This window comes from Plasmopara halstedii, assembly GCF_900000015.1.
Source record: "Plasmopara halstedii genome assembly, contig: Scaffold_1651, whole genome shotgun sequence".
NCBI lineage: Eukaryota > Oomycota > Peronosporomycetes > Peronosporales > Peronosporaceae > Plasmopara > Plasmopara halstedii.
Window position 1 is genome coordinate 642,140 of NW_020188562.1, and position 22,285 is coordinate 664,424.

At 43.8% G+C, this 22,285-nt stretch overlaps 5 protein-coding genes across 5 annotated transcripts; 3 read left to right on the forward strand and 2 right to left on the reverse strand.

The window, feature by feature from the left end:
* Positions 1–2,373: 2,373 nt before the first annotated feature.
* Positions 2,374–3,042, forward strand: PHALS_01985 (DNA-binding centromere protein B (CENP-B); the record flags this gene model as incomplete). Its single annotated transcript, XM_024716478.1, has 1 exon — positions 2,374–3,042. The coding sequence occupies one exon, from the start codon at positions 2,374–2,376 to the stop codon at positions 3,040–3,042; it is 669 nt and encodes a 222-aa protein (XP_024582073.1).
* A 226-nt stretch (positions 3,043–3,268) lies between these two features.
* PHALS_01986 lies at positions 3,269–4,093 on the forward strand (the record flags this gene model as incomplete). Its single annotated transcript, XM_024716480.1, has 2 exons — positions 3,269–3,725; positions 3,783–4,093. The coding sequence occupies 2 exons, from the start codon at positions 3,269–3,271 to the stop codon at positions 4,091–4,093; spliced, it is 768 nt and encodes a 255-aa protein (XP_024582074.1).
* Positions 4,094–4,241: 148 nt separating this feature from the next.
* Positions 4,242–5,441, reverse strand: PHALS_01987 (uncharacterized protein; the record flags this gene model as incomplete). Its single annotated transcript, XM_024716481.1, has 1 exon — positions 4,242–5,441. One exon carries the CDS (start codon positions 5,439–5,441, stop codon positions 4,242–4,244), a length of 1,200 nt encoding a protein of 399 aa, XP_024582075.1.
* A 114-nt stretch (positions 5,442–5,555) lies between these two features.
* PHALS_01988 (uncharacterized protein) lies at positions 5,556–7,388 on the reverse strand (the record flags this gene model as incomplete). The annotated part of the gene is made up of 2 exons (XM_024716482.1): positions 5,556–6,235; positions 6,329–7,388. 2 exons carry the CDS (start codon positions 7,386–7,388, stop codon positions 5,556–5,558), a joined length of 1,740 nt encoding a protein of 579 aa, XP_024582076.1.
* Positions 7,389–12,714: 5,326 nt separating this feature from the next.
* On the forward strand, positions 12,715–14,570 carry PHALS_01989 (nedd4-like ubiquitin; the record flags this gene model as incomplete). Its single annotated transcript, XM_024716483.1, has 3 exons — positions 12,715–12,728; positions 12,796–12,834; positions 12,905–14,570. The coding sequence occupies 3 exons, from the start codon at positions 12,715–12,717 to the stop codon at positions 14,568–14,570; spliced, it is 1,719 nt and encodes a 572-aa protein (XP_024582077.1).
* Positions 14,571–22,285: the final 7,715 nt, after the last annotated feature.

A 22,285-nucleotide genomic window follows, 5' to 3' on the forward strand; every position in this document is an offset into this window, starting at 1 on the left:
CTTCACTGACGCTTTAGCGACCAGCTAAGCCCGGCTTTCATACACGTTTCGTGCTCAAGAGCATTCGGCTCTTCGGGGCTGGACCCTGCTGCCCTCTACCTCTTTAAGGCTCAACAGAAATCAGTTCTCCTCCAAAGGGTACCTCGCGCCTACTGGGTGGTCTCGTTTCCCCGCGTCAACCAATACTGGTTAGAAGCGGGACGTCGGTTCGACGAACCTTTACGCATCTTGCGCAGGAGACAACCAGTCTGAAGGTGACGGATGTCTCCACCGACAAAACACCGTCGGGCGTTTACACGCTGCTCAGCAGCTCGGAGCTCTCCCTCCTTCTTTTCAGCATAGGTGGGATCCTTTGGCTCGGGATCGCTCAACGAGCTCTGAGATATGCACTCCAACCAAGTCGTGCCGACTTGAAGTTGAAACTGGTATTCAATGCCACGTTCACCGCTTCTTTAAAACAAGACGGATGCACATGGAAGGCTTCCATTCTGGCCATGACAGTGCGGAAGCCCTCCATAAAGATGGCCACTGCGACCGCCTCGGGAAGAGGATCTGCTGTCATCCCAGCAATAAGAGCTCTCGACTCTTGGACAAAGTCCACTAACTCCTTCTTACCCTGAAGGGCAGCAAGAAAACGCGACCTCACGCGATATGCCTATTTAGGCGGCGAGAACACCCGCAAAAGCTGACACTACAGCTCATTCCAGGAGGGTAACGCAGCTTCAACAGAAGCACCGCACGTAATGCCCATTCTTCCGCTCGGCCCCTGCGCTTAGAGATAGCTAGCGCCACGCGCTGTTGCTCGTTTTGGAACATGACGAATGCCATAGCCATCTGGGCCTCTCTCACCTAGAGCAGGAGATTCTCTCCGTCCCCACTCTCGAATGTATTCGCGCTCACCATGAGCGGCCTGGGTCCGAAGGAATCATCCTTCATCAACGATGATATAATGGACGCAGTTGACGCTGGTAGATCTCGCTGTAAGTACTTTATCAGAGCATTTCATAACTTGTAAACGCCTCTAAGCGCGTGCTTATGACCTCAGGCCCATGCGCAACGAGGTGCTTCACGCCCTCAGGGCCCAGCAAGGACAGCAGCTTATTAATCCTGTTCTGCATGCCCTAGGACAATTAGGTTATTTTTTCATCCTCACAGGGGCAGAGGATCAGTCGTAACCACTCAGGCGTAGAGTGACTACTAGTGCTACCAAGTGCAGCGGGGCTGCAGTAGCTCTATGATTAAAGGAAGCTCAGCTAAGGTCACTGACCTTAAGTTCTTTTCAATAACCAGCACGAGTGTAGCGGATTGCAATCCGCTACCTCTAAGTACTAAAGCCTTAATCAAGGCAAACGAACACTTCTGTTAAAATTGAACTGTATTGAATTGTTTTAGTTGCGGCTAGTGCTGCCAATATCTAAAACCGTAGGTTCCCTAATTATAAAGTAATATGCATTACTACTGGAAATTCTGCCACGGTGTAGCTAACTTGTGTAATACACACCTATGTACGGTCGCACAAGATTGTGCGATTCGCCACTTTCTTACAAGGGTACGTGTAACCCCGTTACACTGTAGAAACGTCCATTGACAATCGACTACGCACACGTCTATGCGATCAACACTGAGACACTTTCGTGATTAACAGTTCGACAAGATCACTGTTTCAAGATCAGCAAGTTGGTGTAAAGGTTCTGCAAAAGTCAGCATGAAGATACACCATGCAGAGAAAGCTCATTATTGCGACAAAAACCAAGGCACAGATCCTCAAGTCAGTGATCAGACCATTGCTTTACATTGATGCTCGAGTCAATTGATTCGTAATTTTATGCCGACGACCTAATAATACGAAATCGTAAAACGTATTCAGTACTGTCAAATATTTTGGATGCTATCAAGAAATAGTGAGAAATCGACATGCATATGATCAGTTTTCCATCGCAAACTCTTCGTAGTTATCGATGTTTGTCAAAAAGTTTCTGCCCGATCGAATGCAGCTTTAAATTAAATAGTGCGTGTTGTTCTCTACAATGCAAAGGTGCACATTTACGTGTGACACTTCACAATGAGGTTTATAGCTCCTCCCTCGTGCATTTTACAAATATTTTTTAGCAAACACATATAAAAAGGATTAAAAAACAAGAACATTGACCACATGATGAACACGAAAGAGGAGCAGCCAGCAAAACGTATAGGACCCAGCATTCACTATTTGGCAGTTGCGTTCGGCTAAATATATGTATGCAATTGGGTGGCATATGTAACGTTAATGTGGAAACTAGCAAAGTCATCATCATTTTACAGTTCTGCTGTAATTAAAAATGCTGATAAAACGTCAGCAAAATTGGTGTCAGTTCAGGATCGAAGCCATTCAGTATGGAGCGACGCCCGCGGCTAACAAAGGAGCAGAAACTGGCAATTCTACGTCAGAGTGATATGCAACCAGAGTGGAGTCAAAGGCAGTTGGGCCAGTGGGTAGCTGACACGTTCAAGTTGGGCTTTGTGCCGTCGCAGCCAACGATTTCCGTTGTCTTGCGCAAAGGTGGTAAACTTGTTAAGCCCCGCGTTTCGAAGACTAAAAACTCACTTGCTTTAGTCAAGCAGAAGCTGATCAAGTGCCCGCATGTAGAGAAGGCTATGCTGCATTGGCTGGAGATTCAGATTGTCAACGATGAAGCTGTTACAGTAACCAAAATGCGAGACAAGGCTAATGAGTTGGTGCATCAATTGGAAGTAGTTATGGATGGCTTTGTCGTGTCAGACACATGGATCGATCGTTTTATGAGACGTTACGTTCTCAATTGCCCATCTGGGTTGTCGGACGCTGAGACAACAGACTGTGACGAGTTTCAAGATGTTGCGGCTATCGATGCTGCTAGGAATGAAGACTGTGAAAAAGCGGGCAAAATGAGTAGTCAAATCATTAATCCGGTTGTGGCAATACGAACACCTGCAGTGGTTAAAAGGAATAAAACATCGGCAAGGAAGAGAAAGCGTAACAGTGAGCCGAGCTGGCAGTTGAAGGAAGTGCAAATGTCGGAGTAAATAGCTTGTTTTGTCATCATAAAGCTGCAATTATTAAGCAAACGAATTACCAGTTTTACTCTATGATTAATAAAGTAATCCTCTGCATATCCATGCACATTGTTTAGGTTGCGCCATAGGAGATCATTTTGAGCAACATAGAGTTGTTTCACAATACAAAAGTGCGGTCACACACGCGCAACATAATTGCAAAAAAATTAATGTAAAAAGTCTGGTTGGTGAGAATATGTCTGAGCGTGACTCGTTCTTCGTGGTATACATACCGGCAGATGAAGCCAAGGGCCTAGAAGAGTGGACTGTTAAGCTTCCGCAAGACAAAAAGGCACAACTAGGATGTCTCACTGAGCGTCTCCGTGACCATTTCAAGAGTAGTGCTACTGCAACTTCCAAGCTGCAACAAGATGAGACGTTCAAGCAGCAATTGCTGACTCAACTGCCCAAAGGTGCCACACTGACGGATGAGATGCTACAGATGATGTTGCAAATGGATAGTCTTGTGGATGCGATCCCGCTTGTATTAAATACACCAGATGTTAAGCACGTGGGTATCAATATGTACGTAGATGACAAAGGCACAGCCAAGGCATTACCTACCAATGTCCGCGCGTCGGCGATTGCTCAGGCATGTGGAAAGATTTTGGAGGTAAAAGGCGACGCGTTTATCGCACGTGTATTTGACAACGGTGAGCACAAATACTTCTAATATTGAATAATTCGTTCTTATGGAATGTTCCTTGCAGATGATGACTTTGTGCGCATGGACTTTCGGTTAAGTGAAGTGTCGGGTGATGCTCCATGGGTAGAAATGGCTAAGTTGCAGTCTGCTGCGTCTGCGACAGGTAATGGAAGAGCGGCCGAAGGGGCTGCTTTAGCTCGTGCTAAGACTTCGGGCAAGATTATGCTACCTGGATCAATTCAGCGCATTTGCGGTGCTGACCGCTGCTCGAAAAATGGCACGTTGCGATGCTCTCGATGCAAGGCTCAGTTTTACTGCAGTCCTGAATGCCAGAAGACAGATTGGAGATTGCACAAGGTTGGATGCCACAAGTGAGTAGATAACATAGTATGAAATAGAGATGCCGAAAAAACTAGCAGCTTCGTCAACTACTTTGTAAACATCGCATGTATTGATTGCCCTTGTGAGCACTGTCATATTCATTTAGCCTGCACATATACTTTTACATCTCGTGATCCAAATGTTATAGTGGGAAGATGCGGTCAATCTCTGCTTGCGATACTCCGAGCTGATCCAGCTTTTGACGTGCGGCAGCCTTTTCAAACAGCAACTGAACCTTTTTTGCTTCTAACTCGCATTCCAATTTGGCTCTCTCCAGCGAATACACTTCTTGGCGTTGCTTCTCTTCATCATTCACACGTTTTAGCAGTGCGCCACGCTCAATTTTGCTTATGTCGTGTCCGTCTCGTCTCGCCTGCTCGTGTAAGCGTTTGCGCTGAATCTCTGTCCTACGTTCGTCCGACACTTCCCGTTCAGCAATAGGTACCCTCGATGCAGCCTCTTTCGTGCCATTTACTATCTCCCTTGCATCGTATGTCATTGAGGACGACAAGTCTTCAGGAGGGTGTGAAGGACGACCAGCACGCTTTTGAGCAGACGCCGAAACATTCTTTTCCGACATCGCGACTGCCGCCTTAGGCTGCACTGCCGTAGGATTTCCTCTGATCTCAGCAACGTGGTTGTTGGAAACCTGTTTTTTGGACGTATTGTTGTTCTCCTGCAACTCCCCAGTCGTCAGACTTTTTCTTGCAGCAGCGTAACCCGGAGATGGTGCAATTTGTTTCTCCAATCTGCTTGCCTTTTTTTGCCGCTCCTTTAGTGTCATATTCTTGTCCTTGTTAACAAGAAGACGGTCCCGAAACGTGTTCCGCTTCTCCATAGGTTTCGCAACTTTCTTAGCCATCTCAATCTCTTCCATCTCTTGCCTCTCCGCTGCTCCGTTGCCCTCACCAATGAATTCATCAAGTTCTATTGTCTCCGCACGCTCTTTTCCAAATGGAACACTTCGAAATGCTGGATCCAGCTTTTGAAAGTGAGGACACAAGTTATCCACATGAACACGCACCTCCTTTGTGGCCTTTCCCTTCATATAAGCATCATGCATACCGGTCTCCAGCAGCCATTTCTGAGCCGTCATGTACTGCTTCTCAATCGCAATCAGTTTGTACCGCACGAATGGCGGCTGGCGATGCGCCAGTCCCTCCTCCTGCATCGCATCAACTACTTCACGTATAAGTGGTGCTCGCGGTTCCAAACGCCAGCGTTTTACGTTCCCGGGTTTTGTTATCCATCTCACCAGCATGTCCATAGTAGTAGGTCCGCCTGGGCGCGCATTGTCCGTCAGTGCGCTATGGTACGTCGTGCGAGACCGTTTGGGGGACATTTGTAGAGCTAAACAGGGAGAGCTTTAATGAGTTGAGCAACGTAATATGCTTCGTGCAACATGTACGCGACTGATTGAAGTTGCTTAATGCATCACTTTTAAGATTAGTTACAATTACGAAAGGGGCAACACTCGGTTGACCTCATCAGGATCAACACCCGCACTAAGAAGTTTCTTGCGAGCCAGAGACCTCTCGAATGAGAGCTGCACTTGCTTTGATTGGAGCTCGCACTCGAGCTTCGCTCGCTCGAGCTCAAAAAGTTTTTCGCGTTGGTCTCGTTCTTGTTTGGCATGCTCGATAAATGCCAGGCGCTCGAGGTCCATTGTGGCTTTGCTTGTACGTTTCTCGGTCCGAGCGTGCTTGCTGGGTCTATTAGAATGGTGCGCTACACTAATTTTGCTGCGTTTTTGAGTTTGATGTGATGAGTCGGCTTCGATGCTCGACTCGCTCTGCGCGCTGAGCTCCTCCATGTCTTTCTCTCCATTGTTTTCGTTATCAGACTCGTCCTCATCAGACTCGACATCGTATTCAGACTCGACATTGTTTACATCGTGTTCATACTTAGGCTTGAATTGATTTAACGAGATCTCATCCTCTGGCTCGGCATACTGACTCTCACTTGTTGAGCTATTATCGTCAGTTGAGTCCGCTGCTGTCTTAGTAGATTGTGTCGGTTCTTCTTCCTCCACCTCCTCGTCAGTTTCTTCTGAACTGTCCAACTTTTCCACTTCTTTTTCAACTGCCTCAGACTGATCACTGTATTCTGCGTCGTCAACATCCACTTGCTCGCTGTCTGCAGATTGGATATTCGCATCACGCTGAGCCAAGTCAATCTGCTCCTCTTCATTATCATCTACATCTTCGTCTTCATCTTGGTCGCTTTTACTTCCATCCTCCGTCTTGTCGCTGTCTTCTTCATCCACGCTACTTTGATCACACTCAGTCGGGTGAGCCTTCATTTGTATAGAATTTTTCGCTCCATATCTGACGTCAACACGTTTGAATGCATTCTCTTTTGCTCTTAAGCCATTGGCTTCAGCCTCTGCTTGATTCACAATGCACTCTTCCACCTTTCCAAAGTCACTGCGGCTTTTGCCTAGCGTATTAATGTCATCTACGAGAATGCCATCATCCCCGTTTTCGACAGACTGTGCAATACTGTTGTCGTCTTGACTTCGGCTAATTCCTTTATTCGAATCAATAGCATCGTTAATCATCTCAGCATCGCCTACATGAACACTCTTTTTCGCATTACTGACATTTGGCTTGCTTTTTTCCATTATTGTAGTAGTGTCAGCACCGTAAAGGTTCTTCTCTTCACCCCCAATTCCATTTGTTCTAGCTCGAACACGCTCGTGAACTTCCTGAATCTTCTTTCCACCCATCTTGGAGCCACCATCAATCGCATTTATCATTTTCAAAGTGTTTGCCCTGTTCACTACAGCACTCAAGGTGCTTTCCACAGCAGTTTTTGCTGCACCAGCAACACTTTCAGAAGCAGCACTAGCCGCGCCACTCTGAGACTTTACCTGCTTTTTTTTTCTTGCACCATCCTTCCCAAAGACTGGCTGCAACTCTCGATATTGTGGGCACAGCATGAGCACATGCTCAACAATGTTCGATGTCGCATCTCCTCGTTTAAATGCCTCCCATTGACCATTTTGAAGCAAGTGCGCACTTGCAGACTTAAAAGAATTTTCCATTCGCATAATTTTTGATCGAATTTCATCAATTGATCGGTGATTGATGCCGTTTGCCTCTAGCAATTGAAATAGTTCTTCCATTAACTTTGTGCGTTTCTCCCGGCGCCATCGATCGGCATTGCCAGGCGTCAGAAGCCACGCCATGAGTACTTCCTGTGATGAAAGATTATCAGACGAAATGCGATCGGTTTCCCAAGAAATTGCATTCTGGCGCGCTACAGACTCCCTTCTTGCTTTTACCATTGCCACGGTGACAATGTGCTGGAATTCCTATTTGGAGTAAGTCGATAAAACTCAGAGATATATAGAAAGATACAATCTTTAGCCTCTAAAGAATTAATGAAAAGCTCACTAGGATAGTTCAAAAAGTTTGTGCTTCGCAATGCTGTATTGCGCATAAGTGCCAATTATTGCGCAAGTCCTCCTAGCTCAGAGATCACAACACGCAATGCTCTGTCGCTATATTTGGTTTAAGGCCAAGCCCATTACTATATCAATTTTCTCATCAAAAGTAAAAGATGTTCTCTGTCCCGACCCTCAAAGGCCCGGCAGCTCATCACCAGCGGTCTCACGGTATTTTTTGTTGCTCATTCACCGGCGTGCGGTCGGACCGCTCTTGGACGCGGCTCACTAGCACATTCCCAACGTTGGGGAGATCTTCCCGGCGAGCCATGACCGCCTCCGGCCATTTGACTGCCACCCATTCAGTCACGCGATATTTATTCAATTATTAAGCATAGCAATCGTCCGGTAATACTGTTTCAGTTGTTTTCGTAGCAAGATGGCTCGTCTTGCTGCTGTCAGCGATAATGTGAGCGGGAAGGGTGTAGCCAAACTGATTCTTGGCAAAGGGTTTCGCCAACAAACTTCAACTGTACTCTTGTCTTGTTGAATACAGATCCGCGCTTGGAGCTAAGATCAGGCAAAGATTGTTAATTGCTCATCACTTGATTGAATACGTCAACCGCTGATACTCGCTGACAAATTTGGGACGGATCGCTGCAATCGCAAAATGCCAAATATTCTCCGCAGCACTTGCGTGAAGACGGTGCTTGACCAAGTTGGAACCACATATTCAGTTTTCGCCGATCAACGCAGTATATGCCTCATAGCCTTCCTTAGAACTGAGGAACCTGCAGCTCTTGAGCAGCGATACGGTTCTAAATTGTTGGGGTCCGCAAGCCACACATATCAAAGCTGTAGCTGAAGTATGATCAATTTCAGGCTTGGTCGCGCGCGAAATTCTCAATGAAACTCAATGCGCGGCCACAATTTAGATATCCCACGATAGCTAGCTTCGAGAGATTTTTGTCGCCAGTGCTGTTAAATGTACAAAAGTGCTCTTTTTTAGTAGGCCGGTAAATGGGCCGGTGAGTACACCAGAGCTGTGGTTTGCAATTGGTGAAGAGGAAGAGATTTTCACCTCAAAAATTCATGTCTGGGGCAATTTAAGTCTTAAACTACCCTCAGAAAAAACCATGAATGTAATTCAGTTGATTTGACTGTATGTTTAGATGTCCTAGTGTCCTAGTGTCACACCTAACTCATTAATCTCAACATCTTGATCCTTGTTTCCATTATACGCTTGTTAGGAATCTAATCGTCTGAAAAGACTTCTTGAAGTAATTCAAAACATGTTTGATACACCGATATACCGGGCAGCAATATACCATCGGCTGATATTGAAACGCTCGGGGAGCTCACACCATGGTTTGATAATCTTTATGTAATGTACCAAAACAAAGTTATAGTGCAAATTCATGATCAACTTCATTACATAGTGCTTTCAGAATTGTTGTATATGCTGATACACTTAATCTTTGATGCTAGTTTCACAGAGAATGCTATCGAAAGCCAATTAGAGAAGAATCGAAGCATGGATCAGCACGTTAACTAAAGTGGAGAACTCGTACGGGAAAGTCCGTTTCCAAAGCCGCAAACACAACGAATCTAGTTGTCGGATATAAGTCGCCAAGATGCTTGATGAGGTACTTTACATTGCTCATAACAGCGACTACACAGTTGTTGAAGTCGATCACATTCATGCTCGACGTTGCATTGCACATATAGCTAAAAAAACTCAATCATCAATTTGTTGTTCTTTTTATCAATAATAGCGAAAGAACGTTTAAGATCGAATTAATGCTGGTGAATAAGCACTTGTACTTGATCAATTCGTGCGTAATATTATTATAGTCAGACCTCTGCATACCAAAGCCAGGACTTCTGTGAAAGTCAAAGAAGCTATCACATTTATCTTCTTCATTCCAGCTCTCTACATCAGTCAACTTATACATCTTGCCAGATTTATCACCTGTCATTTCATGCTGTCAGACCGTGAATATCGACGATTATCTGTCAAACAGTACATATATTAACATTGTACTGCTGGATATTCAAGAATGTATTTTAGCTGATATGTGTGCAGAACCTTTAAATTCTCATAAAAATGCGATGTACCTTCTTGATAAAGCTATCAGCTATTGATACAGACGAACGCATATGCTAGGTTCTACATTCAGTCGAGGACCAAGGGTTGTCGGTAAATGTGTAGAAATCCAAGACGCGGACGTGAAGGAGTGTTCAAAGGGACACCTTTTGGAAAGGAAACAATCTTCATGCTGTCCATTCGCAGCAGACTGATTGATCCAATCAAAACAGCGGACTTGGATAATTGGTCCGGTACAGCATACTCAAACTAGTTATTGATACGTACTTAGTCTAATACGATTGCTAGTGACGGGCAAGACATGTATGCCGGCAAAGAGGACAAAGTCAAAATGGAAATCAAATTTTGTATTCGTCATGACTAGGCACTGAGCGCATTTACTATGTATATGTAGATACGATCAAATATGTATATTCACTTAACCTCATCTCCTACAACGGCATATTTCACGATCTTTAACAGATGATGTCGTCAGATTAAACGAGTGAAAAGTTGTCTAGAGCTTTACCATACTCTATCTTGTGTGTTCTTCTTCTGAATCGCCTGAGTGCACGAAGCTGAAAACTTGAGATCGCAATTATAATGTAGTTTTAGCGTTAAATAGCAGTTTGAAATCCAATGTATCGTTCTGTAACGTGAAAATTTTATGTTAGTATCACAGCATAGCCAGTCGTTCGTACACAAGTCCACTACCTTGGACAAGTGGCGCTCCCGACGTCGAGCGATTTGAAGGGATAGATGTCGCGAATATTCTGATGAAGCATGCTGGGTGCGTTGAAAGTTTTTGACAACCCGACAAGAGGGGCAAGATCTGGCAGACTATGTACAGGAGTTAAGATAAATGGTTACTACAATGGCGTCTGTTCCGCTCCCGAAGAAAGCTACGATTACCGTCTTCGTGGAAAGTCTCTTAACGGATGCGATTCGCATCTAGACCTTCAACGTTCACTGTTCATCGTTTTTGGGGAGCATTTGACGCCTCGTTTCGATGCGAAGCTTTTAGTCCGTGAAGGCCAGGTGTGGTGCTAGCAATATAAGCTCTGCAAGCACACCAGCTGCAATGAACGTCAGCAATGCTGAAGGGTGAGAAGAAGCTCTCTTACGGCACAGCGGCTTCACAGTACGCGCTGATGTTTAATTTTCGGTTTTACAACCATTTCTGTGCCTCACGTGACTCCGTATCTCTTGGCTAAGAGGATCGAAGTATCGTGCTTCCGTGCAAGGGTGTTTGACAAAATCCTCGTGGAAGAGCGTTAAACCTAGCGGGCGCAAGAAGACCTACTGAATGAACTTGGTTGTATTTTTTCTCATGGAACTCATGGTCAACGAAATCAAATTCGTAAGAGAATGACCTAGATGGGAGTCTTTGCCTGTGGTCGTTGGCCAGCGATATCAACGTTTCAGGCTTTGTAAAGCTTCGAGATGTTGTAATAGATTTAGAGGTGTCTTGCAAATTTGCACAACGCACGACTGTCAAAAACAGTACGCGGGGGGTGAAGGTGCTAAATACATATACGATATCCATGTTTGTTTTGAGGGGGTCACTGGTAAGAGTGACGAAGGTTATGTTGAACCTACAAGTGAAGATTGGGAGCTATAACCGCGTGAATCGTTGCCCAGTCTTGAACATGAATTCCAGACACGAATCTCAGCTAAAATATGACTCGGTTAGAACGTCGCGAAGCAATGGTAGACTGAAAGTTGGAAAAGCAGGATGTCAGTTGTTTTTTCTTTTAATTATAGACGAGTCATAGATTGACTATTGTCACGAAGCAGAAGCACTCTTGGCGTGGGCACAAAGTTACGGCAGCTTTCCTGCGGACAGAGAATTCTTAAATATTGATAGCATCGCATTGCCATGTTCTGAGCAGAGCTCGGAAGACAGGATTTGAAGAAGCCAAGATGTCAGGATGGAACAGAAAAGAGTGATTGTATTTCACGGTCTCCAAGGTACGTCTTTGATTAGATGGGAAAAGACGACTGTATGTCGTGGCCCTTATATATTATATCTTACAGGAGGGTAAAAGACAGCTGAGGTTTGTTGTCTACTATGCCTGAGCCGGTCAAGATAAGAAGGGCCTGGGTTTTGCACACTCCCGTGCCATAGTCATTGTAGTCGAAGGGCGACTTCAAGTCATGTGTAGTTGTGCTAGGCCCTGAACATCAAAATACAGTTTTTCCTTGTCACTTTGTGACTGTACTGCCAATCCAGCACTGCCGTGAGACATCCCCTCGTATGGAGTAACGAAACTCCGCAGGCAAGTAGCGAAAAAATTGTTCATTCATGTATGGAGTGACTGGGTAGTTCTATAGGTTGTAAGCCCCCCCTCACTACCTCCGGCATAAGCTACTGGAGCTGAAAGAGATATTTATCGTCGGTGTGTGCAAGGAATGACTTGACAATGGCATTCTCAATTAGTGCCATAGGTAGACTTGAGCTCGTCATATTTAATGAATGCATCTGTCATGGAGGTCGCTCTCAAAACACTGAGAGTGAGAATCGGACCAGTAATCTCAAGATTCTATTGATGCTTTCAACATTTGTCAAGGATTATACGGTGTGGTGACCCATGTGTCAACTCCGGATAGAGGATTGCGTCATGAAATCGACTTTTCTACATTTTGCGTGATACAGCAATAAAAGAATCTTACTGAAAGAACAGTGTGACTTTCAAATTCAATGCATATTGTTAACAGACGCATGTAAGCAGTCTCTAGTCTTCCTCGTGATACTCATGCCTTAGACAGATTATAAAGACAAGACCTGCTGCTGGTACTTAACCACCATGAACATTCGAGTCTGAGAAGCTCAAATTACTTTAGTGTTAATCGCTACGTACACCCATTTTAATACTTATCTCAGGTCATCTTCTGGATTTTTTGGCCAATATATCTACTTTGTGCTAGAATGAATACCGGTAATGTACTAAGATAACTAACTACCTGTGTGGGTTCAGATTGCGACCGAAGCGAATCAGCTTTGAAGCTGCGGCCATCCAGTCCTTGCGTGCATGTATACTGGCGCGGAAAGAGGCATTCCAAGAAGCTTTTGTTTGTTTCCACTATCGTTCTCGACGCGCCGTTCATACAACAAGTGTAAAGGATAGTCTTCACAATTGCATGATTTTCTCCACGTACGTGACGACGACAATCTTTGCCATTGCACAACTTAATTGCTCCTTGCTTTTCTTACCACACTAGTGAACAAATGGAAGACCTTCGAATGATAGCAGCTCAAAGGTATGTACATGTATAAAGGCTCTTGTAAGAGCTATTCATAATCTAATTCGAATTTCTCATCTTATGACAGAGAAGCGGTAGAAGGATCAGCGACCTGTGTATCCTGTGGCTTTGAAAATTTTGCAAGTTTGGTGTACTGTGCCTTATGTGGATTACCGAGTTCTTTCACTTCAAACCTCATGGCTACGGCCTCGCCTCAAGATGATACTTTGGGTCACGATAATCCATTGTCTTGTGTAATGAAGCGTCAGGAATGGACACGGGAAATTGATGCAAATTGCAAGATGGTTTGGCGTCGTAAAGTAGAAGAGAGTGAACATTCGACAACTTACGTGCTGCGATTCTACTTGTCCCCAGAATTTGAGCCAGAACCGGATCGTGAAGCGTCGAAGCAGAGAGAACGAAGTCTTAGCTCAGGTTATGATCCCTGTGCTGGTATACGGTTTGAATTACTGGAACCACATGATACTGAATCCACACTATTCCCCTTGCCGGCTATGCATCCAGCTGATTTGCCGGACACAATGGAAGATTTGAGGCAGATAGCAATGGAATTAGCTACTCAGGATTTATCGAGAAAGTATGCGCACTTCATTGCTAGTGCTACTTCGCTCTTGCAAGTAAAGGATCGGCCTCTACTCTCTAAATTGACGGTCAGTCGTGACAATATTTTCGAACAATCCATACAACATATCATTGGCATTTCGCATGATAGTATCCGGTCGGTGTGCCTTCAAGTAAATTTTAATGAGCAAGAAAATTTGTGGAGTGATAAAAAATATACCGGCAGTCTGCATCGTGAATGGCTGACGTTATTGAGCGAAAAGTTACTTGATTCAAGTGTCGGACTTTTCTATCGCACACAAATCAGCAATCCTACATTCTTTATCAATTCGCAGTCGGAACGTGTGCTTGGAGTGGATCACTTGCAATATTTTCAAGCCACTGGGAGGCTTGTTGGGCGAGCGCTTTTAGATGGCGCAGTGCTCAACTTTCACTTGTGTTCGCCACTGCTAAAAATGATGTTGGGAGTTCCAATTGCTTTTAATGATTTGGAATGTTTAGATCCTGACATGTTCCGTCAATTGACACGACTGCTCGACAATGATGGTGCTGAATTGCTGGAACTTGATTTTACTGTGACACATCATCATTGCAATCAAACTCGAGTTGTTGAACTCATTCCTACGGGAAGAAATATACAAGTAAATGACGACAACAAATTCGAGTTTGCGGACCGTAAGTTTCGCTATCTGATGTTTGAATCAGTGGCTCCACAATTAGCATCATTTCTCAAGGGTTTTTACGAACTTGTTCCCCAGCGAATGTTGCTACCTTTCGACCACGAGGAATTGGACTATTTACTCTGTGGTTCCGATGAGATCAACGTTCAAGACTGGCAATTTCAAACTCACCTGGCACTGGAAGTCCGGCGGGAAGTGACGTGGTTCTGGGACGTCGTGAAGGAGATGTCACGTGTGTATCAATTAAGATTACTGCAGTTTGCAACGGGCTACTTGCGCGTTCCATTAGTAGGCTTTCAAGGCTTGAGAGATTACAATGGTCAGGTCTGCAAGTTTACATTGACTGATGCAAGTAACAATGCTACTTTTCGAGCTCACGCGCACTACAACACACTTGAATTGCCGTATTTTAAAACCAAAGATAATTTGCGCATGACACTCTATGCTGCCTTATACGACGAGAAAAATATTCACGAAAGCAAAGTTCTGTAGGCAGGTACTGTATGATATAGGGAGCGATTGATAAGCTCGAAAGAAATTGTATATAGTGGTTTAAATTGAAATGAATACTTTTGTCACTACTATCAAAACAAGTAGACAGCACAAACTTTTTTTCAGCCAAGTTCGCCGACAAAGGTACAAGCATATAACTTGTTTAAAACTCGACCGATTGAAATTGACAGCGGTGCATTGTGACAAATTGTGAGTTCTTCAAATGAGATGCTCAAAATGATGTGCGAGATAGGCAATGCACAATTTCACGTCAATATCTTTAACTCTATTGCTTTGAATCGTTAAAAATACGTTTCACGAGATCAAAGTGTTTCAAAAGTTAGCCAAACTCTTGACTTGCCAAACAGGAGTTCGCGCATCAAAATAATATATTCAATCCAGATCTTCGATAAAGCCAACACCTTAGTCGCGCTAGAGGTTTTCTTTAGAACTTATTTGACGATAGTGCCACTTCCTTTTCCACCTTGTTACTTGCTATAGTTCTGTTTCCTTTCAATGCGACACTTGTTTTTCTATTATTCTAAGTAAATCAGAATCATGCTGCTTCATAACGCTGCTATTTTATCCTTCAGAAAAAAAATACATTAGAAGGTAGCTGCATCTCTTGCGCTCGGTCAAAAGCTTTCATTTGGGCAGCTGAGCGCTTCCAACATCTTCAACACTGCAGCTCTGCTCCACCCAGTTCAAAACCATTGAGTCCAGTTCTGGATGTTTCACACGCTGTACTGAGCAAATTTCAAGAGGAATTGCTGCATTAAGAAGCGTAATACTTTTTTTAGTAACAAGGTCCAAACAGTGGCTTATTTAGATGGAATTGATGTATTTGGTCATTTTTGAATAATAACAAACAATAAGTCAAGGGAATTTATATTGGTCAGATGTTTTGCTTACAATATCGTAGTAATTTAAAACTTTTGTTACCGTTACTCCTGAAGACTACGGAAGTCCGAAGAAAAGGTCCGGATACTGCTAGCCGCACATCGGAAAAGAAAAATAGCTGCATGATGAGGAATATTTCTTCATAACAAACTTACCATGAATAGAAGAGCAACCAAACAGCGTCAAATATCTGACAGGCTCTCGATTCCGCTCCTTGTAGAGGCGTACAAACCCGCATATGTGCATTTGCTGACTCAGACTCTATGATTTGAAGCCTACTTCGTGCAGAATGACGGCAACCCCGTTGCACTTCGTCTGATCTGTACAGGCGATTGACGACGGCTTGTACTGGTGGGTACATTGGAAGATGAAGAGATTTAGTGGTTGCACCTTGCCCTGAACTATAATTCTATTATTATTTGAGAGCATCGAGTCCCGTCATCACGGACAAAGCCAACTAGAGCGATGGTTTTGACCTTCGAGTCGATGATCGGAGTCATACGATGCGATTTATCCAAATGCTAATTTTCGTATTGACTGGTGGTTTTTCGTATATTTAGCCTTGCCATGAGAATGTGTAAAGAAGACACTGCACGTGACCGTCATCTCTCGACAAAATTGTTTTTGTTGGAATGCAGTTGAAACTGTATTTGCATTACCCAGGTATCGAAGGCACCGTTGATAAATATTGCGTCAAGAGGGAAGAGGAGATGACACAAATTTGGCTGTCCAACGACTCTGTCAAAATCGAACATCCTGACATATAAGATGCTCATTCTGTTGTAAGGGGCGCCAGACTTTATTATCGAAGCTACTGCAAAGAACAAATTTTCTCACATAGTGTTGAAGATCTACTTGGGTCTAAGTCAGACCGCAAGTGCTGGCAACATGTCTCAATTAGGCATCTGACTTTGATGCGAAACGAATTAGAATTCAATATATTAAGACCCCAGAATATGCGCTGCTACCTAGTTTAATTGTACATAATTGGACTGAGAAGCAGAATGTTCATTAACGCGACGGCAGTAGCAGTGCATTGAAGCAGCTGAGAGCACATTCAGCTTGAGAAAAAGCCGCTTTGAAAGTCGGCAATAAAAATTTCGCTAACGACACCGCAGTTATAACATACTTGATTGTTGCGATCGTACTTTACAAAGTAGTCGCAGCAAAAAAAGCAGTGATATTGAAGCTAACAAATATAACTTTAATGATGTAATCAACGCGAGATTAAGATTGCATAGAAACGCAGAAGATAGTCGAAATTGCCGTCATTATGACCGTCAAAATGTTTGTCTGTTTCGTAATGGCTCAACGCCCAGTGGTTATTCTAACGGCTGCATTTTTAGTAGCCAAATGCTACTGCAATCCTTTACGCACTTGATCTTGATTGCATATTTCAGAAAGGTCTTGGTTTCGGCCCTTTGGCCGCCATCTCTGATACCCTCGATACCAACGAAATCAATAAGCTCATTAAGCTGCTCTAGCCGTCATGGGGAATGTTACTTAAGCATTTCATTTTCATCCTCGCAAAGAGTACAGGCCTTTAAAAAGCCGTAATTCTCAAAGTCTGCGTGGTCAAACGCGCAGAAGTTAAGTTGGTGAGGTACAACCCCAAACCGATATCCTCGAACGTAACAAGGTGTCCAATTCACTCTCCTGCTTGAAAGGAAGATTAAATATGAGATTTGTGCAACTTGGCCTGATATCGATTATACATGTTTTTTTGCTTGATAAAACTGTCTTTAATTTCTGACATGCGGCTAGCAGCCCAGCGGAATCATGATCGACGATCTCTGCAGTCAGCCAAGGCAGCTACTGCCTACTCACTGCAATGAGTACTTTGAAAGGGTACTCATGGAATGGCTGGGTAACTCTCAGTGACTGTCTAACGTATCAGCGACATTCAAATGGCTGATGGCATAGCTGTTTAGGCTGCGTCGGGCCTATACACAACTTAAATTGACGATGTTTTAGCCCGTAGTCGTGCAGAACTCACGAAGTCCGGGACATTGTGCACGTGTATGCAGTGGTCGAGTGTATGAACATAGATTCTCTGCGTATCAACCCAGAAAACCGAGCTTTTGGCACCTATACAATTCCTTCTGGATTTGTCACATTAGAAGCGTGGTCTGCGGACAGATCCATTGGAACGTTTGGACTCGGTGGATTGATTATCTCAAAGGGATAAAGGGAAGTGGTTAGCCTAGCCAATTACCTGAACATAAATACTTACCTCGTTAGAGAAAACGTCAAGTGCAAAGACTGTCTACACTAAGCCGTCACGTGCTCCGATCCATTTATTTAGAATATACAGAAGTAAATTATTGCTGTCATGATTGATGTGGAGCTGAATAAAAACAAAATTGGGACGTGGTAGTTGAGCCTTTTTGACGAATACTCTTCTACCCCTAACAGGATTTGAATGATCCAAGGAACGAACAAAATAAGCATGCTGTGGTCCAGTTCATGGGAGGGCATGATATTGCGAAGACGAGGAAAATTTATCCTTGAAGGCATTATAGATATTATTATCTGCCAGTTTTATGATATAGCTGTGAGTTGCTGAAGCTTTTTAATCAAAAGCAACAGCTTCGTACTCCAACGAAGTGAGCGTCTATCTACATCTTAATGTTCCGCAAGGTGAGAGCGATTATGCTTATATAATCTCACCCATATACATTCAGCAATACACCTGCATTTTGCAACCTTATAAATATACCAGCACAATAATATGAGCCAAAACTATGCTAAATGTCCCCCAAACGAAAGCTTGCCTTGGTGGTTTCTTCGATTCGTGACTCCAGCACATTTCATATTCAATACCTTAATAATGTGATGACCAATTGTCGAAAAGAACATGGTCTTTGATTTTGGTATTCACGACACTTGACAACTCGCTACTGTACGACAACTATCGGTTCGGAGAACAAATCAGAACCTTATATGCAGCACAAAGAAGCTAGAAGTCAGTAGTGCGAATTCTCACCAATGGCATCAAATTTTGAGGTATTAAGGCCCAATTAATAACGCATCAGTAAAAGCTACTAGAGTAAGCCTTAGTTGTGCCCCAATTCTAATCTTTTCAGATCACAATCAGCCATTTCATGTCGTCTGTGACGCTTTGATCTTTACCATACACAATGTTTTGCTTCAAGAAATTGTCAATATGCATGACCACACCATCGTCGCAATCGAGTATTGAGAGGTACCAGCACCAGCAAAGATCCTTGCCACGGAGCTCATTGAGTTTATAGTATTTGACATAGTGCTCAATTGTTCGCGGTCTTAATAGATTATGCGTCGTTGCGTACGGCGATATCGTCGCCATATCTTTTGCGAAGTATGACAAACTGTTTTCACGATTTACCAATTATTTCTTTTGAGTAAAGTGTAATCTCAAATAGTTTGTGCAGGGATGAACTCGCTCACACCGCCAAACTATGTAATGTAGCATCTCACGATGGTGATGTTACGCATCGATAAGGCAATATGTACAGTACTCTGATCAGATCCAACACGTTTTACACTCATTGCTCGGATGTCGCATCATCGAAGCGTCCGGTCGTGCGGTTGTACCGCTGAAGCTTATCTCAACGCTTGCTTTCCAAACTTATGACCCAATTTAGAGTAGCGAGATTCGATACTTCATAATAGATATCTAAAGTGGAAAATAGTGTACGAGAAACATAATCTTATCCTGGTTGATCACCTCAATTGAGAGTGGACGTATGGGTCATTGGAGCTATAAACACTGACTCAACATGTTAAAATGGTAAGCACTCTTAGGCGCGTGTACAAAATGTGTCAGCAGATTAAGCTCTAGCCGCGTGCCTAAGAAAATTGGCCAGTCTAACTGGCTTGGTCAAATATTGTAAGTCAGTATGTATCGACTCGTTTCCTATCAAAAGACGCATCCAGAAATAACGGTATAGTGGCTTTTGAAGACTATCTGAGCACCTTGCTGCTAGTTGATACACATTTAGCATGATGATACAGCCAAGTTGCTTCTCGGCAAATATTTTCGACAGTATGGCCCTTCGGTGGCCATTATTTCGGTTAATGGTCTGAGCTTTAAGGTAAAATTCTGGCAAATTTTATTATAGATACCGGGTACCAGATTGGACATGTTCACCACTGATCGAATGAAACGCGCTAACCGCGTACTTGATGATACTGTCGAAGCACCCCTGGATCGGTCGCGGTGCTGGAGTAAATGTTTTCTATTTGACTGGCGTTAAATAGCGCATCCCGTGCATTGACAGAACTTATTCCATTCTTCCTGCATGATAGACCCTAGTGCCTTCTTCACCGAATAGCCTGCCACTGGAAAGAGAGACTGTCAAAAGATTCAATTTGCTGGTATCAATCTAGCTACACTTCGCAGTAAACTTGGTGGGTTTTTTTACAAAATGTCGTGCGCTGAACGCACAACGTTTTTCTTGGGAGCTAAGGTGTGGAACAGCGCCATGCAGCCGCCAGATACCGTCGGAAGATACGTGAGTCTATAGCGGTTGAATAGGTAGTGGTGAACACTGCAGACTACTTGCATATTCAGTATCATCAGTTAATAAGACTGAATGTTTTTGTTGCAGCGCTATAAGTCGTAACTAAGAAATAATCGAGCTTCTTTTTTAGTATCCCAAAGAAATTCAAACACACCCTGTGTTGTGCGCGGAGTGTTCTGACGCGGTGAGATGTTAGGGTGCCTCCAGCCCTTAGACATGATTGCGCAGCTCAGTGAGCTCGTCAAAGAAGTAACCAACGTCAATGCCAGCCACGGTCGAGACTTTTAGAATAGTCGACCTCCCGCCACGAGAGGTTTGGTCTCCGTATCATCTCCTTGAAAAGCATAAGGTGCTCCGCTTTTGTGTAGATTAGGCATTTGTCCGACGGGTTGAGAAGATAGAAAACATTATATGGTGAAGCGAAAGAGATTTATCCATACAACTCATAGTTATTCTGAGGATACGTTCCGGCAACATTGACACGGCACCGTTACCGCTTATAGCGTGAGGCAGCCGCGGTCAATACCGCTCCAGAAGAAGCCTCGCGATTTTCACCAGCTTGCTGGGTCCAAGTTTTTAATTTTGAAGCTTGACCGTTTACTGTTCCATCGGGCTCATGGGTATAAGCAGGGTTGTGTTTTCTGCACAAATGGTGCTCTAGCCCGACGTCTGATCCGGCTTGGAAGATCGTGTGCGGTACTATTCAGCACTTTTGGCTAACATTTTTTCCAATGATACTATTTTTTAAACCGCGCGGATTTGCACTGCTGTTAGCGTTCGTTTCGCTCTTGGTTTAAAGGTCTCGTACGTATACGTTTGTAAAGGCTTTGCTCCTGCGCAGTGAGTAACTTCAACGTATAGTCTAAAAATCACGACGTTATTTGGTCTGTGATTATCACAGCGACTCTCGCGCTTGTAATTGTATAAATTCGTCTCGCTGATTCATCTCTAGTTCATTGGTTGCGAAATGCATCATTATGTATTTTGTGGAGGGAAGTCGTATACCCCCCGCCACAGGGAACAAGCTCGCGCAAAATGTGACGTGGCGCTAAGAATACTTGAGAAATTTCTCGTAGACGGGTTATGGCTTTGTCGTTTGGCTCGTAATGGGAACAAAGATTTCGGATTTTCACTGTGACCTTTCTTATTGGGGGGCACCTCGATTACCTCAACAAGTGTGATTTGTAGGTCGTTTGCGCGTAGGCTGAGCATTTCTTATTCGCTCGTCAAGTCATGCCAGCGAGCTTTGTAGAAAATTCGCGATGTGAATTACGCCTGTGCGAGAAGTCACTGGTAGGCGCAATGAGCGCAGTGGGTGCTCGTAGTGTGCTAACTTTGCGCGATGGTTGAGTACGTCCCGTATTTTGGTGTCGGATACAAAACACAATTGTAGAACGAAACTCACAAGGATATTCATATGAAACACTGATGTTGTATCGTTAATTTTCTTGGTCGGATGAGAGTGATGGGATTCCGAAACAGAGAGGTTCATCGGTTCATTCTTATGATATATATTAAAGCTGTCATTAATTCTAACTATTCATCACTCTCAGAATCGTAGAAAACCAACTATATTTGAGGGGATCTCGGTTGTGGTGCGCACGGCCCTATCTTCTGTTCGATAGTAAACGCAAACCCGTATGAAAGCAAGCTTCCCCTGTGCGAGATGCACGACAGCCTGTTGCCAAACTGCGTGATTGTTAGCGGAGAAAATATTTTTTGCTAGAAAAAAATCGTTAGAAAAGCAAATCAGTGTGTGTAACAGGGTTACGCGTACCCTGGTATGCAAGGATGGGTCACACAAGATGGTTAGACCGTGCAAAGGTGTGGATTACACATGTCGGTGTAATCACACAATGGTGAGGCTTTACCGTAACAAGAAGCCACTATGTGGCGCGACTGTCGGTAGTCAATTAGGTTTTAGATATAGGAGATTCTGCCGCAAATAAAACAAATAAATACAGCTTCAATTTTGGACGGAAGAGTGTATTTGCCTAGCTTAAGATTTTTGGTGCTCTTGGAGGCGATCTGCTACACTTGTACTGGTTCTGATATAGAACGAAGGTCGAAAATTTTAGTAAGCTTCCTCTACGCAAAGAGCTATCGCAGCCCCGATGCAGTGTGGACAAATACTATCAGTTGATTCCTTACATATGCGTCTTAGGCTTTCAATCATTCTTGATGTGATTGTTTGACTTGATCATCATCATTTAATCGCGGAAACTCGATGTGTTTATCGAGGTGCATAGTAATTCAATAGTGGAGTGAGGTTGGCCAGATAACAATGACATAGCTCGTTCTTAATTGTCG